Raw genomic sequence first — 17,355 nt, forward strand, 5'->3', positions numbered from 1 at the left:
AGTAAATGGTGTTTTAGCAAACCTCATTCACTCAGTGTGAAAAATCCACAGCAGCTTCTATTCATAGATGCCCTATATGTTGCAGAAAAAGTACAGATTGTCACCACAGATTTCATTCATTGCTATACAAAGAATGAAATCGGCATCTTTTTCCGCAACAAAATTTAATTGAGGATTTTGGTGACTGTTTACAGGCCGGTTCTGCAGCTTCATGTGTGTGTGTGAAACTTGACAAAATCCTATATGATTGTTCCCCCTTTTTTGCGCTTCAACACTACAGCACCTGTGGAAAGCCAGGGGCAGCATGAAAGTTCAGGACAACCACAGGGAATGGGGGGACGGGGGGGGGGGGGGGACGTAGCGTCCATGGCCGCGGACCACTGTTCCTACTCACCCCTCGGCGGCCGTGGATCTGTGAGTGCTGTCCGGCATCTCGTTCCTAGGAGACGCCAGAAATCACCTCCGCTGAGCACTGTCCCGTAGGGTGCGCGCACACGCTTGTGCCCGGCCTTAAAGGGCCAGCGTGTGCACACTAATTATATTTTAAATAGCCCCCATCAATCTGGACTATTTAAGGAGCCATGTCCTGTCACTCCCTGCCTGAGTGTTGTTAGTCATTCCCATGTTAGTCTTTGCACAGTGTTATCCTGTTCCCAGTGTTCCCGTGCCCTGCTACCTGTATCCCGTGCCGTGCTTTGTTCCTGAGCCGGTCTAGTGTTGGAGTCGTGTCCTGCTGCACCTGCTGTCGTCCTCCATGTCTGGTGCAACCTGCTGTCGTCAGCCACAACCTGCTGTCGCCCGCCACATCTGTTGCAACCTGCCACATACAGCCTCATTCGTGCTAAAGCCTCTGCCACTGTCTGGACTATTCAGGTACTCTTGTGCTGGACTTTGCATTGATTGGGCGCTCTGTTTGGCCAGCTGCTTCCTCACTACAGCGGTACGGCCTAGTGGGTCCACATACCCAGAGACCGTGACAGGGAACCTGAGCCGAAGCCCACCTCTGTATAAGGCTAGATTCACACGAGCGTATGGAAACACTGACATGATAAACTGTGAACCGCCCCATTGAATTGCATAGGTCATGGTTTCAACGGCCGTCACATGGACGTATTCAAAGCTCGTGTGAATCAGGCCTAAGGATGTAGAGATGAAATCCTTTCATCTGAATGGGCTTCTGCTGCTTTGGTATAAAAGTGACCTGGTCTTTCACAAGAGTTCGGTTAGCAAATTTTAGACCTACAAGGATAGAGGTCATTGATGATGATGCTAAACAGATTGCAATATATGCCTAAACTTCAATTACCATGATACTGCTCTCTAAGGCTTCGTCACATTGGTTATCTGCATTTGTGTGGAAAAAGCAGATACCCAGTGGAATTCAATATTACAGTAATTGGTCCTTGTGAGGAAAGCTTACCTGCAGTCAGTATTTCTCACACCTATAAATGCATATTATCTTCGCTATGTAATTTAACCTTACTAGGTTTGGGGAAGCAGATTTTAGATGGTGGCCATCCTACTAGTGTTTTGTGGCTACAACTCCCTACAACAATCAGTTATTTGTAGCAGGGTAGCCACAATAACTGTGCAAAACATGATGGGAAAGTCCACTCCTTGGTACCATGCAGTCCACAGATAACATGGAATGTTCCCGTAGGCCTCCATTGACCAAAGCGAAGCCGGACATGGTTCTTAGACTAGAAAAAACGGATACGTTTCGTTCACTATATTCTAAATATGCTCGAATAAGAAAGGAATATGGGACTTCTCTCAAGGTTTCTTTTCTTCTTTCTATTTGACAAAGAAACAGCCAGTTCACAATAAGGCTACGTTCACACAGTGAGGATTCGGTCAAAATTTAGGCATGGACAGTGGCGTAACTACCGCCGTAGCAGCCGCTACGGGGCCCGTGTCGCCCGCCGGCACGGGCCCCCACCATGGCCGGAGGCTCCGCTAGCAGCCGCTATGGCTGCTACGGGCAGTAGTTACGCCACTGGCCTTGCCCCCTGACAGAGCTCCGTACCTCATATCACGTGATTATTACTTTACAGCGTATAGGAGCTCCGCCCCCTCACAGATCCCCGCTCCCTGATGTCACGTGATCATCACCTTCACACACCGCAGGAGCCCCGCTCCCTCAGAGATCCGACCCTCCTGTCATGTGATCCTCTTCACATGACATGAGCTCATTATTCCCACTTCTAAGCTCCTCCTCCTTATGATGATACAGTGGTCACGTGATTTTGAGATCACAGGTCCTTCATCCACCAGGTCTCTCCACTGATAAACTCTGCCCCTCCTGTCCCAGTCACATGCTGAAAACCTCATCACAGGTCCTTTAGGTATCTCCCCGTTCTGCCATTAAACAAAAGACATGTATCCCCTCTCCACAGGATAGGGGATACATGTGTGATCGCCGGCATTGATAGGGAGAACGGGGGACCGAAAGTCCCCTGAAGTTCTCCACCACATTCGGTGTCGGCAGCTCTGTAGAAATGAATGGAGCGCCGGTCGTGCTTGTGCGCATGCGTGACCAGCGCTCCTTTAATTTTATGGAGCTGCGCAGACGCCGGAAGTCAGAGGTTAGTCATGGAGAACTTCAGGGGACTTTCAGTCCCCCGTTCTCCCTATCAGTGCCAGTGATCACACATGTATCCCCTATCCTGTGGAGAGGGGATACATGTCTTTTGTAGGACACACTGTAGGTCAGATTTTTTTGGGGGGTTGGGGCTGCATGGCGTTACCTACAGGGGGGGGCTGTATGGTGTTCTCTACAGTGGGGGGGCTGTAAAAAAGGCACTATCTACAAGGGGGGGGGTTGTGTGACACCCAGGGGAGGGGGGGGGCCCAGTCAAAAGTTTGCTATGGGGCCCAGTCTTTCCTAGTTACGCCCCTGGGCATGGACTACATGCGTAAAGTCTCATAAAATCTGCTTGCATTCCGTCTGCAACATATGTAAGAGTGGTATTCTAAACCCTATTCACATGCTCAGGACAATATCCATGTGGAATGATAAACGCACAGCGGATTTAAAAAATAAATAAATGTAAAAAAAAAAAAATTAGACAGGAAGTTTATTATTGCCGCGGATTTCGTGCTGAATAGCCTTTATTAAAATTAAAAAGGGGCTAATCTACATTAGAATTCATTTTCAGCCACAGTATTTCAGGGGGGAAAAATACAAAGGGAATTAGTTTATGGCAAATCCGAGCCATGGGAGCATGGCCTTATTCTAGGCTTTAAAAATATACCAAAGATTATTTAGAAGCCAGAAGAACCTTTAAAACAAACAAAAAGAATGGGTTTGTACTTGACAACGTCATGAATGTAGCCCGGAATGCCTCAGTCTAATGTTAGTAGATACAATACTATGCAAAGGTACGGGTGCTTTCATCCCACCGTACAAGTCAACCATACTGTAATCTCAGCATGAGAGTTCAGCCAAGGGGTTTCATAAATAAAATAGTATATCCAAAAAGTTAATGCTGCACGAAAAAGCAATGAGACTTATGTGCACACCACTTCTACTTTAATAATAAATGTACTAGCCTGGAAGCATTAAGGTTTCTATTGCATGTACTTCTACTAGAAAGATGTAGAATTTCATAAAAATGTGTTCATGGCTACTATGCATAAAAAATATTTTTAGATAAAACAACTGCAAGTTTCATTGTGACATGCCACTAACAAATTGATAACAATGAAGCGATGAGAAGAGCAATAGAAAATTAAAAGGATAGATCGATTAGATAGATAGTTCAGCCATATCATTAAACCACTGACAGTGGATGTGGATATAATTGATCATCTGTTACAATGGCCCCTGTCAAGTGGTGGGACATATTGGGCAACAAGTTGACAGTCAGTTCTTGAACTTGATGAGTTGGAAGAAGGAACATGGGCAGGCGTAAGGAAGGATCTGAGTGACTTTGAATGGGACCAAATTGTGATGGCTAGACAACTGGGTCATAGAATCTCCAAAAACAGCAGATCTTGTGGAGTGTACTAGGTCTGCAGTGGTTATAACCTACCAAAAGTGACAAATGAGAAGGTCATGGACATGCAACGCTCAATGATGCACGTGGGGAGTGAAGGCTAGCCCGTATGGTCCGGACCCACAGAAGAACTCCTGTAGCACAAACTGCTGAAGAGGGTAGTGTGTCAGATCATACAGCACATTGCTGCGTTTTGGGCCGATCAGAGCGCCCATGCGGAGCCCGGTCTACTGCTGAAAGCGCCTACAATGGACACGTGAAGATTAGAACTAGACCATGGAGTAATGAGAGAAGGTGGCCTGGTCCGATGTATCACATTTTCTTTTACATCATGAGGATGGCCAGGTGCATCGCTTATCTGGGGAAGAGATGGCATCACAATGTACTATGAAAACAAGGCAAGCGGACGACGGCAGCGTGATGCTCTGGACAATGTTCTTCGAGGGAAGCCTTGGGTCCTGGCATTCACATGGATGTTACTTTGATATGTATCAACTGCCTAAACACTATTACAGACCAAGTACAACCCCTCAGTAATGACTTGAGGAACAAGACCGAGTTCAAGGTGTGGACTTGGACCGGTGTTTCCCATTTGAATGAAGAAAAAAGGTCACACGTGCACGCTACCTCTCCATTCCATGTCTATGGACTGATGGAGATAGCAGAGTACAGCGCTTGGCTATCACTCCCAATAGACATTGAATAAAGCGATAGTGCGCACACTCCATTCCAATAGGACACCGGGCCCTTGGTCAGGGTCCCTGCGATCACATATTTATCTCCTTTCCTGTGGATAAGAGATAAACGTTTATCATAGGCCAACACCTTTAAAGGATCTTGGCGCCAGATACTACAGGACACCTTTAGAGGTGTTGCAGAGTCCACGTCTTGACGAGTTAGGATGTGTTCACACGGCTTATTTTCGGCCCGTAAAATTGGAAGCAGAACGCCTCCAAACATCTGGCCATTGATTTCAACGGAAAAAAAACTTTCTGTTCCAATGGGGCGTCTTTTTACTCCAAAAACAACTCAAGAAGTGACATGCACTTCTTTTTTGCAGGCGTTTTTTTACGCGGCAGTTTTTCAATGGCCGTGTAAAAAAAATGCCCGCGAAAAAGAAGTGCATGTCACTTCTTGAGCAGTTTTTCATGGACTATAGAAAAACAGCTAAAAAAAACGCGAGTGGCTTAAAAAAACGTCTGAAAATCAGGAGCGGTTGTCCCTTAAAAACAGCTCTGAATTTTCAGACTTTTTTTTTTTGGGGAGTTTGCCTGTGCACATACCCTTAAAGTTGTTTTGGGAGCAGGAGAGGGACCTGCAGGCTATTAGGCAGGTGATTTTAATGTTATAGTTGATCAGTGTCGCATATAAACATATATTTATAATGTGAATGTAATAGAAAATAAGATATGTGATAACATACTCTGAGAAAAGGACCTGTCCCTTTAGTGCACTTTTGCTTGGAGAGCTCCATCAGTTTAGCGTACTCCTTTCCAAGCTGGTTACCGCTATACATCCATTTTATGGTGAGAGTGTAACATCAACAATAAATGCAACTTAAGGCAAAATACCGTTCACCAAGAAAGGTATACATCAAAGTACTTAGTTATGTGCTTACAAAGCCACATTATGGCAATGAAAAATGACGTCATCGGTGAACCTATGATAATCTGTAAAGTGATTTGTTTGTTATTTCTTATCCACCATATTATAAAGTGCTTACAGCATTCTTCTAACCATCTATATTTTTCAATTGTGGTTGAAATCTTGAGAGAAAACAAACTAGTTCTGCAAATATATTAAATTCTAATCTCAGTCAATTTTCTGTACATTATAGTTGTCAACTAAAAAAAAAAAAATAGCTGAAGGACTTTAGAGAAGTGTTACGAAAGCCCCATGGAAAATAAAATACTGCTTTATTTTGCCGACTCTTGACATTATCTCTCGGCTCGGAAGGATAAAACAGTTTTAAATGGCTTGTTTAAGTTGCTAATTTTGTATTAATAAGAGCTCAGTCGAGATTAGAGTTAAGAGAGTAAACAGTTGGCACCAAGCATAGGAAACACACATGGTAAAAGGTGTCTGAGGTGGTGGTGAGCGTAAAGAATGCAGAGCGGTCACTCTGTGTGCCAGATCATGGAGACTAAATGCGCCAAATGGATGCTTAACTTAAAACTAGATGTACATTACTCTTCCCAGAAACCACTTATTACATTGTTTGCATCACACTGATGTCAAGCTTCAAATAAGCACTGGACTTACTCACGCTTATCAGCCACAGTTGCTTTATTGAAATAGACAGATCCAAAATGGTATAGAAGTAAGGTTGTTCAAGAAGACACCCGCAAAGCGGACTCAGTCCATCAAAACGCAGTCCAGTCTAGGATCCGATCGGATTTTTTTTTGTGGCTGTCAACAACAACTGAAAACAACTCAAAACTTTAGATAGTCAAAACTCAACCAAACACCAAAATATACACTAAATTATCAGTTCAGAAGACGACTTTATAATCCCTTTAAAAAAAAAACAACACACAATAACAATTGCTTCTGCCTTCTAGAAAATTGTCAACCTCAGGGACAGATAGCATTTCTCAGATTCTTTTATTATGAATAGCTTTAGGTGGTTCTTCTCTCTTCATAGAATGGTGATAAGCAAAAAAACATATGCACACAAAAAAAAAACATGTACTTCCTGGTGGCATATGGTAAAAATAATTCCTCCAAGAACCTCATAAGAATATGATCGGCTAAGAAGAGATTGTGATCGTGCCCTCGAGTAAATAAAGTAACTGATATGTTAGCAATAAATGCATGTTACACATCCATGCAGAAGAGGTTTCCTTCTCATGAAAATAATGTACCTATTATCGTCTGCACACAAGAGAAGATTAAACCAATATCTAGTCTACAGGTTTACTAAGAATTAAGATGGCAAATTAGGAATATAATTCTTCCGTTCCTGCTGAAGGAACAATTTTTCTCACTACCGACAAATTATCATTGGTTTGAAAAAACTTTTCTGAAGATCTAGTGGATATTTCCATCCAAATGATACGTTTTTGTGGTTGGATGAGGCGCTTCATTGCTGCCTAGTCACATGTACAGTCAATCCTTGTGTCAAGAAGGAAGCCAAAAGCTGTAATGATGGAGAAACGCGTCAGAACTGGTGTTTGGCCATTTGCAGAATGGTCTCCTTTGCAGGAAGCTTTCAAGAACTCTCCATTCCTGCCAGAAAGGTACATGAGCAGATAACCTATGCCCAACTTTAAGTAAAAAAAAACAAACTTCTGCCCACATGGAAAATGTGAGGAGTATAGGTAGTTACTTATGTACCCAGCCAGTACATAGCTACACACCCATTTAGAAATCCACCCCCTAGTTTGAGAATGTTTTTATTTGATCACTTCCAAAAGCAGTAATTGTCGGGTCCACACGTAGCGGAAATGCTCTAGATATTCCGAGTTTATTTGCACACAGAACAAATCTCATCCATTTCTGCTTTGGATTTTTACGGAGTAGGGGGTTGAAATTCACTGTGAAATCTGCAGCAAATCCTACATGTTACATGCATTTCTTTCTGCTGCGTGTCAACCCGGACTAAAACATCACTTCAAAGTCTAACCTTATACAATGCGTTCCTTCATCGAATTAAAGCAGGATAACTACTCCCAACTAAACATAATGCTCAAGTTAAAAGTGCTTTTCCTTATTGAAATTTGCTCCAGACCCCACATTTGTAGGAAGGGTGTGAAGCATTTTTTCCTACAAACTGTGGAATTGGAGATCATCAAATGTGAGTCAAATTTGCTACTTCATGGAGCTACAGCCTTGACCTCTCAGTTGCCTATTTAGTTTATAATCCTGGGGTCTTCATGCGCCTCCCTTCGGGTATCTGTCAATTTCAGTGTCATCCCATTGTGATGTCCTTTTTACATCCTATTGTGTATAGTCAAGAGAGACAAGCAATGTTCACACTGTGCAGTAATGGCCACATCCACGCAACAAGAAATGCAGGAAAGTCCTGGCAGGACCGTACCTAGATATTGCCCAATTCAGTGTCTGCACTCTGGAAATCTGCTGCCTTTATTCCAGTGATTAGCACCAAAGGAAAAAAAAAAAAAGCGCTTTTAAAGTGTACACAACGTGGAAAGTCACGCAATTCAGCATGAGAGAAAAAAAAAACGAAGTACATTATGGTTGCTCATCTTCATGGACTGGACTCAACATGGAAGGAGCCCACTACATCAAATTTATATAATCACATGCATGAAAATTTACTATTGCTCTTCAACATTCACATGTAAACGAAGAACGTTAAATGGCAATACAAATAATAACGTTAAACTGCTAGAGAAAGTTTAGTACTCTCAGTATGGCCTTAGTCAGATGAACATGTCCGTTTTGTGTCCGCAAAAAAAAAAAAAAAAAAAAGACTATTTCATGCATTTCCGTTCTGTGTTGGTATCAATGTTCCTGTGTTTCCCCCTCCCCCTCATCTCTTTAGCAACAGGTATGTGAAAAACACAGACAGCACGCAGTTGTGTGCTGTCCGTGTTTTTTTCACGCACCCATTGACTTCAATGGGCGACGTGGTCCGCAAAAGCGGACATGCAGTGAGTTTATCAAAATGGACACACTGCGTGAAAAACCACGGGCGTGTGAATAGCCGCATTGAATTGCATAGATCTGCATGCCGTCAGGACAGCACACAGACGTATAATACGCTTGTCTGAATAAGCCCTAATAGTCTTACAATCTGCTTGGCAAGAGTTGGGTTAGTGGTGTGTATAAATACCTTGAACAGAACTATGGAATATGTACTAATCCTTTCCATAAGAACCAGAAGCTGCCGCCCTCTAGATCAGTAGTCAACGATAAAGCCGCAACAGTGGCACGATATTAGTGACAATACATGCACGAAGGCTTTATTCACACGAGCGCGATTCCCGTCCGTGTGCTGTCCGTTAAAATAACGGACAGACGACGGCCCAATGCAATTCAATGGAGGCTATTCCCACATCCGTGTCTTTATTCACAGAGCGTGCGTCTGTTGCATGAAACTCACTGCATGTCCTAATCTGGCCCGCTTTTTCTAAATCAGACTCGCCCATTGAAGTCTACGGGTGCATGAAAAGCACGGACAGCACGCGGATGATATCCTTGTGCCATCAGTTTTTCACACATCAGTTGGCAAAAAAAATGCAGAGAAGAAAAATAAATAAAACCAGAAAGGGGAAACACGGATGACACACGGAGATCACACGGACGCAAAGCGGACAGTTATACGAATGAAAAATTGACCATTTTTTGCAGACGCAAATCGGACACGCTCGCCTGAATAAAGTCTGATAGTTTCATCATGGATTCATACCTATACACATAAAGAATTCCCTTACTGTATTCGTAAGTAAACCCCCGTCACTGTGAGAACACTGTACAAGAGTACAATGACTGGTAATTGTAACTTTCATTTACTTCACACAAGTCACATTGAAGCTAGAAATAATACATCTTAGGGCTTATTCAGACGAACGTATAATACGTCCGGGCTACGCGCATGATTTTCACGCACCTCGCACGGACCTATGTTAGTCAATGAGGCCGTTCAGACGGTCAGTGATTTTCACACAGCGTATGTGCACTGCGTAAAACTCACGACATGTCCTATATTTGCCAGTTTTTCACGCATCACGCACCCATTGAAGTTAATGGGTGCGTGAAACCAGCGCACAGCACACGGACGCACTTCCGTGGTACGCGCGTGATTCGCGCAACAGTAGTCAAAACTATGAATGAAAACAGAAAAGCGTCACGTGCTTTTCTGTTTACAAACATACAGAGTGTCATAATGATGGCGACTGCGCGAAAATCACACAGCCACGCATCATATGGTGATGACACACGGAGCGGTTATGGACCTTTTGCGCGCGCAAAACACACACGCTGGTGTGAATCCGGCCTTAGGCTATGTTCACACCTGCGTCGTGGCTTTCCGTTCCATCAGAGGAGCAGAACAAGGGAAGTCTGGAAGCGACAATTCCGCTGCACCATGGACACCACTAACAGCCGACGGAAGACATTGACTTTAATGGGTTACGGCTTTCCGTCGGGACGTCTGTGGTTTTACCAGAACAAATAGCGCAGCATGCTGTGCGATAGTTTCCGGTAATCTGTGATGGGGGCGTCCTAATGGAGCCTCCAACGCAGATGTAAACAGGGCTTAAACTGTCCCACACAAAATCATTGTTAGGCCTGATTCACACAAACGTGTTAAACGTCCGTCGAAACAGCGGCCGTCCCACGGACCTATGTAATTCAATGTGGCCATTCACACAGCCGTTGTTTCAACGGATCATGTGATGGGTCCGTGCGAAAATAGGACATGTTCGTTCTTTTCACGCATCCCTCCATAGACTCATCTATGGGGGATGCGTGACATCGCGTCCCGCAGCGCTGAGCACGGATGCACCTCGGACGTGAAAAACTGCAGTTTTGCACATCCGAGATGTGCAGCGCTCGTGTGAATCAGGCCTTAAAGAACATTCTCCTCCAAAGTAAAAAAAAATAATAATACTTGCATGAGGTCCAAATATTTTATTTAGAGGTTTCTAAGCGGATATTGCACACAGTGGCTGAGTGGCAACTAGTGGCCAATACTTACAGGGGCTGCTATCCAGCTTTACACAAAAACTGAACGGTATCTTTGTAGGAATTGTTATGGACCATAACTATACAAAACATGCCACACAATATTAAGGGTGCCAATATGCAGAACAGAATATTGTATACACATCGATTATAAATTCACACCTGCCAACAACTAGGTCACAGTAAATAAATCTGATCAAATCTGTCCACCAAAAGCTCCACGTTATCAAGTGCACATACTGCGAGCGTCTTATTTCACAGGCTAGGAAGGATGTAGGGATCAGTTACAGGAAGAATCTCCAACACAAAGCAGATCCCTTCACTGTGTGCGCTCAATACGTCCTCGCACTTGCAGCAAACCTGGGAAGTAATCAGATCATGCTCTCCACCTATTGACGTCTCATCCTCCACAGATGCGGCATTACAATTGGCGCTCCCAGCCAGCTGCAGGGGCACTGTACGGCGACTGTATTACCCACATACATCATCTATATAACTTTATATATATTGTTTTATACTGCAAATGCATCAGCTCAGTAGAGAATCGGAATGAATTATTATTTGACGTTTCATATAACACAACATGACGTGAGGTTTTTAAGGCCTAAACTTTATGCACATGCCTGAGTTGCAACGATGTCTCACAAACATTTAGGAAAGCTAGAAGTGCGTCCCATAAAATAAAACATGTGGATTGGTTCTCTTCGGTCAAGTGATTTTAAAATGCCACTCAGCTGTTCCATAGTGAAATTGGTTTGTGGGGAAAGCTGGATGAAATCCAATATGGCCCCCATTAAAGTTTCACCTGGGGTCCAGCCACCTGTCGTCTGCTGAAATAAGCACATTTGCTTTTAAAGCGTCTGACAAATCTGGGTTGCAAATACTGTGGAAGCGGCTAATCACATGGTTGCCACCCAGCTTTCCCAGGTACCGCAGAATAATAATTCATACAAGAGGAATTTACAAAAAAAAAACATGTTAGAGGATATGGAGTTTTTAATACACCTGGTAATATTAGAGAAAAAAAAATTAAAAATCAGCCCAGAATCTATGGAATATTAATGAAAATTTGAGAATACTCAAAATGATCTAATTTTTGTCCCTCAATACATGTTTTATATTAGAGGGTTAAAACCTTCAAAATAGATGATGGTCATACGTAGGAGACGAGTGCAGAAAAAAAATATAAGTGGATCAGTCGCCCATAGCAACCGGATCCCAGCTCATATTTCCAGTCAAGGCCCAAAAACAAACTGGGATCTGATTGGTTGTTATTGAGAACAGCTCAACTTCTCTACATCTATAGAGTAAGCATAGAAAGGAACATAAATCATAAATCCCCAGGGTGTTAAAGGGATATTTCTATGAATATGGACATCCATTGCGGAAATAAACCAGTGTGAAAGAATCTCTGACCTGCAGAGCTTGCAGTCTAATTACATGGGAACAGCCGCAAACATCAAAGAATTTACACGCAGCGCTGCTAAAGACTCACAGCACGTGGCATGAAAAAGCAAAGCACATAAGAGAAAAATCCAGGCCTTTTATTCTGTACCAGCCAAATCTTCCAAAGTCAGCGCCTAAAAAAAAAAATAAAAGAAGCATGTGTGCGCTGTGGTTTATAGTCGGGATACGGTTACGCTATTGACCTTCCAAACATACCGTACACAGATGTCGCCTGCAGTACCCGAGGGGTTAAGCCCCATCTTCAGTGCAGAACCGCACTGCTAACAATTCAACTTCTATCTCTCAGCAAATGCTTTTGTGAAATATTATCCCAGTCCATAATCTTGTCATGACATACAGGACGAGGGGTGCGGGGGGGGGGGGAATGGGATCACCCCTGAACCCCAATATAAAAAGTAAAACCCACCACACAGCAATGCCTTTCATGGTTCAGATTCCTATAGGGGCAGTCTAGACAGGGCCTATTAAATTGCCGTTTCTTTTACCGAGGATCCTGTATGAAAAGTAAACATTTCCCATGTAGGCCACGAGATGGACGGCACATCTGACAGATTACATGCAAAAAAAAACAACAACCTTGTGCTTGGCTCCATCTCTGGAAATACACAAACTGAAAAGTCAATATATTACTATAAATACACGTAGTGTAGAACAATTATTACATATAAAGTGAATCGTAAAGCGGATAGAATTATAAAATATCTCACACTCCATCTCCAATATCAGCACTGAAAAAATAGATGTGTGAAGACTGAAGTGTCAGATACAGGAGGTGAGAGATCACAATACACTGACAGGCTGTCCAGCTGCTGCAAGACTACAACTCCCAGCATGCCTGGCACCCACAGGCTGTCAGTTCATACTGGGACTTGTAGTTTCACGACTACTATAGAGCCACAGGTTGCATTGTATCAATGGGTTTAGTGCCCTGCAGCCGGGACATAGGAGGACTGTGTGAACCTGGCAGCTCTGCTTATCAGTGTTACTCAATAGCAGTGTCCCTATTGTGAATGAAGTCCACACATAGTATAGAGGCCATCTTGTGACCAGACTACTACACAAGCTGCCCCTTCCCCAATCACTCCCCTCCTGCAAGTAAGAAAAGTTTTCTGGTCTCCAGTCAGGAGGGGGCAGCGGGCACAGGAAAATACATGACCCATATATTAATCAGAACATTGCTGCACAGGATATGGGGGTGCCCCTAACTGGGGGTCCCCACCTCTTACCTGCACGATCTCCCCCTCTGCGCTGATAGTGGCTCCTGCCCGGGAGAACCTCCCCTGTAACTCAGTAGTGTGGGTTTTATAATCTCCATTGGGACTGGACTCGAACAGAACCACTTCCACAAACGCAGTCTCCTTAGCCAGGGACCCCCCGGGAGTCAGAGCCAGAAAGACCCCCAGCCAGAGCAGGGTCCCCCGGATCCTGGGCTCTTTCATCTCGCAGGATGGGGGATCAGCACCGACGAGAACATAATTTCCGACTTCTTCTGGGGCCGGGGATTGAGCAGGATCCTCTGGTTGAGGGAATATATAAACCCAGCAGAGAAGAGCAGCCGACCGCAGCGCACAGGTCCCGGGATCTCACGGATCAGTCAGGAGGAGGGGGGATCACATGGGGAGCGTCCCGATCATTTCACCATTACATGGCTGAGGATCCTCTGTCTCTCCGCTCCCTCTCCCTGCTCTGCCAGGCGGCATCCCTTTCATCTCATCCACGTGATTGTCTTTTTTTTTTTTCTTTCCCAAAAGGGGGGTTGTCCCCGCCTCCCAGATCTCCCTGACCCCTCGCTGTCCCCTCCCAGTGCCGGGGGAGGAGGGGGCTACACTGAAAACAACACAGGAAGATCAGGAACTACTTCTTACGGGATTCTTGTTTTCTTTTTCCAGAAGTGTCCTAATAGAATGTGAGCAGCGGCAACTCGGGCAGTAATTGTGGGCGGGGCGTGGGCGGAAGAGTCAGGGATGTGGGCGGGGCTCAAAAGGCGGGAGGACACAGATCAAAGGCTGGTGAATCGTCTGGGGAGGCTGCAGTGAGGGCACCTGAGGAGGAGGAGGTCGTGGATTATATTACGTGTGTGAAGACACTGGCGGCCCTTTCAGCTCTGTTTATACAAGCAGCATGTTAGTTTTCCTAATGGTTCTCAAACACGTTTGTTTATGTTTCTTTAGGAGATTTTGTTTTCTAATCGCTTTCTTTTGGACTCCTGTGTATCACACCTGGGGGTTGTGTAGTCTCATTGTTTGTACTTTTCTTGGTAAAGCCTTATTCACACGACCGGGTCTGAGCAGTGGCGGATTAAGTAGACCATGGGCCCTGGGCTGTTACCCAAACTTGGGCCCCCCTTCCTCACCGCCGCCCTGCCGTAACTATTTTTAACACTACCTTTTTGGGCAAGCATTAACAGTGTTACGATTTCCCTTGTCACAGCGCGGTGTCCCTACATACTGACAGTATCACACTGTGCAGGGACACAACCTCCTGACAAGGGGAATTGTCTATCAGTCCTGGACTGCAGACTTTTTGTGAAATACAAGGATTCCTATAATAAACATGTCAGGAGAGGTGACAGATTCTCTATAAATCTAGTGACTCACAGGTGACGACGTCTCAGATTCTAGTAGTTTTTTTCCTCTTTTCTTCTCCATCCGGTCCAGCACTCATGACGACTTCTCCCGGCCATGACTCATTTCTGCAGAATTTGCCACTCAGACGTCTCCTCACTTTTCCAACATTTCCACACCTATAAACGAAAATAAAGTTATCATGGTGCCACATACTGTGCCCCTAAATATAATAGCACCAAACACTGCGTGCCTGAATATAATAATACCACACACTGTAAAACACCACATACACACAGCCCCCTGTACATAGTGCCACACACAGCCCCTGTAGATATTACACACCCCCATAGGTATCGCCATACACAGCCCCCTCTATATATCACACATCCCCCCGTAGAGAGTGTTACACACAGCCCCATATAGATAGTGCCATACAGCCCCCTGTAGAGAGCGCCACACAGCCCTCCCCCTCTTGTAAATAGCACCAAAAAGCCCCCCCTATAAAGAGCGCCACACACATACCACTGTGGATAGCACTACACAGCCCCCCCTTGTATATAGTGCCACACAGCGCTCCCCCTTGTATATAGTGCCACACAGCGCTCCCCCTTGTATATAGTGCCACACAGCGCTCCCCCTTGTATATAGTGCCACACAGCGCTCCCCCTTGTATATAGTGCCACACAGCGCTCCCCCTTGTATATAGTGCCACACAGCACTCCCCTTGTATATATCCCCCTTGTATATAGTGCCACACAGCACTCCCCTTGTATATATCCCCCTTGTATATAGTGGCACACAGCGCTCCCCCTTGTATATAGTGGCACAAGGTTATGTACACATTTAAAAACTTTATCATAATTTTATATATATATATATTAGTATGTGTGTGATTGATTGATTTTATTAAAAAATATTTTCACTTTTTGAGATACAGCTGCTTTGTATCCTGTATCCGTCAGGTCAGCAGGACTGACAGGATCAGTGACACGCAGGATCCACCTCAAATCTATCACATCTAAGATTATAATTTAGCGCAAGGCCCGTTTCACTGATCCCGTCAGTCCTGCTGACCTGACGGATACAGGATACAAAGCAGCTGTATCTCAAAAAGTGAAAATATTTTTTAATAAAACGGAATTACAAAGTTGCACCAAACACACATTTTTATAAAAAGAAAAAAAAAAAGACGTGATTTTTGCAACGTTTTTTTCCGTAGACAATGCAGGTTTCCTTTTTTATCGTTTTTATGCACACCTTTTTTGCTATTTTAGAATTTTTATTCATAAAGTTTGAAAATAATAGTAAAAAAAATAAGCTTTTTTACGTTTCAGCTATTTTTTTTGGTAATAACATAGTTTTACCCTAAAATAGACCTTTTATTTGTAATCGTCATTGTTTACCGTAAATTTTAATATATTACATGTCTATATTAGGGTAATTGGGTCAGCGCTAGCGTTACAACAATGTTTGGCGGGAGGGGGAACGTTTTTTTTTGGGGTGGGTATTTTATGTGTATTTATTATTTAATTTTTTTTTGCACTTTACTTTATTATTTTTTATTACTATGGTCTGTTCCTCAAAGGTCAAAAAAGACCTTTGGGGAACTTTATATATTTTTTTTCTTTCTTTTACACCATCTTTTCCCCTGTAACTGGAGCTGCACAGCAGCCCCAGTTACAGGGGAAATCAGCCCTCTCATAGTGACGATTGTCACTAATAGGGCTGTGCTGGGTCTAGTAAGACCCAGCAGCAGTATGTTAGTAACGGCACCCGGCGATCATGTGACCAGTCACATGATCACCGGGAGGAATAGAGACAGCGCCGCTGCTGCTGTCTCTATTCCTATACACAGCGTTCATTGAACGCTGTGTAAGAAGACATCGGAGAAGACAGAAGCAGCGAAAGCTGCTTCTGTCTTCTCCTCAGGGTCCCCGGCAGTCACTGACAGCCGGAGACCCGACATTCAGCTGCCGAATCGCGCGGGCAGCAAGTTAAAACCCGAGCCGTAGAAAGTCTATGGCTCGGGTTTTAAGGACCCGTCCCTGACCGCTGGCCGTAAAAATACAGCCAGCGGTCGGGAACCAGTTGGGCAGGAGGATAAGCCGACTAACCTCAGCGCCGGTGAACGCCCGCCCGGGTCTTCTCTTGCAGCTTTAGAGCAACAGAACAGCCGTCCGTCGCTGTTCTGTTACTCATGGCGGCGCCCGCACTTGTCAGGGAGGCGTGTCCTACCCCTTTCCCGGCCAATTCCCTGCTCCTCCCCTCCTCATCTTCGGAAATTAGCAGCGCTAGCGCGCTGAATAGTTTTGTACGATAATGTGCGGTTCGGGCTGCCATGGGCCCCCTGGGAGCCTCGGGCCCCGGGCGGCCGCCCGAATCGCCCATATGATAATCCGCCACTGGGTCTGAGTGTCGGCCGATAAAATCGGCTGTTTTTCCCGGCCGGTTTGCATCCGTTTTGCTTCCGATTCCAGGCCGGGCATATCTGGACAGTGACATCACTGGCAACTCCTGAAGTGGAATCCCCATGTGGCCAGTGATTCCACTTCAGGAAAAGCCTCTGTCGTCTGTGTCCATTTATGGACACTGAATGTTACTGGCTTCTCCTGGTGTGGAATCCCCGGTCACGTGGGGATTCCGCTCCTTCAGGGAGCTAAAGTGGGACTAGC

At 44.6% G+C, this 17,355-nt stretch overlaps 1 protein-coding gene and 1 long non-coding RNA gene across 2 annotated transcripts in view; one reads left to right on the forward strand and one right to left on the reverse strand.

Moving 5' to 3' along the window:
• The window catches only part of ZNRF3 (zinc and ring finger 3), a 164,199-nt gene extending 150,192 nt beyond the window's left edge, over positions 1-14,007 (reverse strand). The window contains 1 exon segment of the mRNA XM_075835528.1: positions 13,343-14,007. Coding sequence (XP_075691643.1) covers positions 13,343-13,555 — 213 coding nt within the window. The 5' untranslated portion in view covers positions 13,556-14,007.
• A 148-nt stretch (positions 14,008-14,155) lies between these two features.
• LOC142743968 (uncharacterized) overlaps positions 14,156-17,355 on the forward strand; it is an 86,421-nt gene continuing 83,221 nt past the window's right edge. Inside the window, exon 1 of the long non-coding RNA XR_012881658.1 lies at positions 14,156-14,239. This is a non-coding gene — a long non-coding RNA (uncharacterized LOC142743968). The remainder of the gene's footprint in view (positions 14,240-17,355) is intronic.

This window comes from Rhinoderma darwinii, chromosome 1 (genome assembly GCF_050947455.1).
Source record: "Rhinoderma darwinii isolate aRhiDar2 chromosome 1, aRhiDar2.hap1, whole genome shotgun sequence".
Taxonomy (NCBI): domain Eukaryota; kingdom Metazoa; phylum Chordata; class Amphibia; order Anura; family Rhinodermatidae; genus Rhinoderma; species Rhinoderma darwinii.